A 2,295-nucleotide genomic window follows, 5' to 3' on the forward strand; every position below is an offset into this window, starting at 1 on the left:
AAGTGAGATATCTGGTATAAATATCAAATACAGACAGAAAAAAAATGCAAAACATCACTATACAGAAAAGAGAACCTGTCAGAAATCAAAGCGGATACCTGATATTTTAGTTGATATAGCACCAAATAGGAGAGGCACTTGGAAGCAATGTGTGACAGCACTTTATCAGAAGTATTTAACAGTCGTATCTGTAAAAAAAAAAGAAAAAGAAAAAAAAAGAAATATTGTCAAACACAAACACTGCAAAAGCACAATACCGGTATTTAAATCTGGCTAAAAACGAATCAAAGAACCAAAATACAAGATTTTCAGCATGCTTGTTATCAACATTATTCTGTCAAAGGTACACCGTGCTATGTTTTATAGTTTTAAAGCGAGATTAAAGGTTATATCTTACTATTGTTGCTTCTATGCCAGCTTGTTGCAGCAGCTCCAGGACATGGGAATACTGACATCTGACGTGAGGTTCAATGCACAGATTGTCTGCCTTGATGACCAAAATCTGGATAAGTGACAGCTTCAGTAGGGTCACATCCCGGGGGACCCAAGATGCTGTGACTTAAAGGAAACAAGAAAATAAACTAAAAAATGTATATATGCTTTTATTTTTATTGTACACCGATAGAAAATGTACTGTACACACAGACAAAACACTGAAACCACCAACATGTGAAGGGAAGAAAATTAGTTATCTTTGTAAAATTGTACCTATCAAAGCATGGAATATTAGGTAGCATGTGAAAAGTCAATTCTTAAAGGTGATGTGCTGTTGAAAGAAGGAAAAAACAGCATGCTTAAAACCAAACTAAATTTCCACTTTTAAGAATACACAATCAGTCAGGTCATTATTGCAGAAAGGGACTGGCAGTGTCCTATCTGCAATGATTTTTCCTACCTGCCTGATCATACCAAGTTTCTGGCATAGAAGCTGAGCTGCTCATGTGCAGCGTCATCTTTGGTTGCAAGGATACCCGGCATTCCTGGCTTCCACGTGCCATGAATACCAATCATGATGGCCGAAGTTTGCAAGCAGGAGGTGAAGAAACAAGATGACAGTGTCCTGTGAGTAATGAGAGGTTTGGTTCCACTTTCAGAATCTGAAAGACTTGGACGAGGAATAGATTGTGATGGATCGATGACTGGGTCATCTCCAAAACAGCAGGGGTGTTCCCAATATGCAGTGGTTGGTACTTACCAAATGTGGTCTAAGAAGAAACAACCAGAGAACTAAAAAAAGGGTATTGGATTCCCAAAACTTGTGGAAGGAGAGGTAATCCTGTCCGGTCTGATCCTACAACAGACCTTCATAAATTATCATTATTATTATGTCCAGCCATATTCAGGGCACAAAGCACTTCTATTTAAACATCAGGCAAGGTCATATGAGACCCTGGTCACAAGCCTAAATTTTAGGTGTCAAAATTATAAGTGCTTCAAGAATTATTTCCAGGTAATAACCACATCATCATCATCATCCACTAACATCACTGCTGAGTTGACCCCCATTCATCTGCCTGCACCTAATCTGCATTTATTTCTCCTTCAACAGGTATGTCATGCATTCTGGCTGCCACATCCTCCCCGTTTATCCATTTGTGTTACTCTACAATTTGAATCTGATTGTTTATGGTAAATCGTGCATTCTGGCTGCCATATCAATTGATGAAAAGTGTGATGCTGGTCATGAGGAAGACATGTCAGAACACACTGAGCATCACAGTTTGCAACACGTATGGGGCTAATAAGCTGAAGGCCAATCTGCTGACCCTTGCCCAACATCAAAAGTGCCTACAATGGGATTGTGAATGTAAGAACTGAATCGCGGAATAATGGAAGAAGGTGATCTGGTTTGATAAATCATTTTATTTTATGTAGATGGCTGGGTAGGGATGCATAGTTTGCCTTGGGAAGAGATGGCATTAAGGTGCACTATGAGAGAAAGCTAGCTGGCAGAGGCAGTAGGATGTCACAGATCGGCTAAATACTAAAGATGTCGTGTAAAGTCCATGCATTGAGAGGTCTGATATCTTTGTGACAATACAAGCGGGATCTAAACAATATGTTACAGGTGGTTTTAATGTTTTGGCTGATCAGTATACTTCTATATTATATACTTACTTATCATTACATCCCTTTAACTAGTAATTACCTGAGCTTTTGGATGGCTCACCCGGGAGGCATGGTGCTAACAGTGCTATACAACTATGAAGGTCTTCATGTAAAGGGGCAGCTTGTAGCAACTTCTTGTGCAGCTCCCTCAGGTCTGGGATCATACCTTCCATCTCCTCCTACAAA

At 39.6% G+C, this 2,295-nt stretch overlaps 1 protein-coding gene across 1 annotated transcript; it reads right to left on the reverse strand.

The window, feature by feature from the left end:
- Positions 1-98: 98 nt before the first annotated feature.
- Positions 99-2,289, reverse strand: LOC140321458 (protein Lines homolog 1-like; the record flags this gene model as incomplete). The annotated part of the gene is made up of 3 exons (XM_072398207.1): positions 2,150-2,289; positions 398-558; positions 99-188 (listed from the first exon to the last, which is right to left on the reverse strand). Coding segments are annotated over exons 1-3 (384 nt in total), but the record flags the coding sequence as incomplete, so codon positions are not given.
- Positions 2,290-2,295: the final 6 nt, after the last annotated feature.

The sequence above is a fragment of the Pyxicephalus adspersus genome, unplaced genomic scaffold, assembly GCF_032062135.1.
Source record: "Pyxicephalus adspersus unplaced genomic scaffold, UCB_Pads_2.0 Sca4359, whole genome shotgun sequence".
Classification (NCBI taxonomy): domain Eukaryota; kingdom Metazoa; phylum Chordata; class Amphibia; order Anura; family Pyxicephalidae; genus Pyxicephalus; species Pyxicephalus adspersus.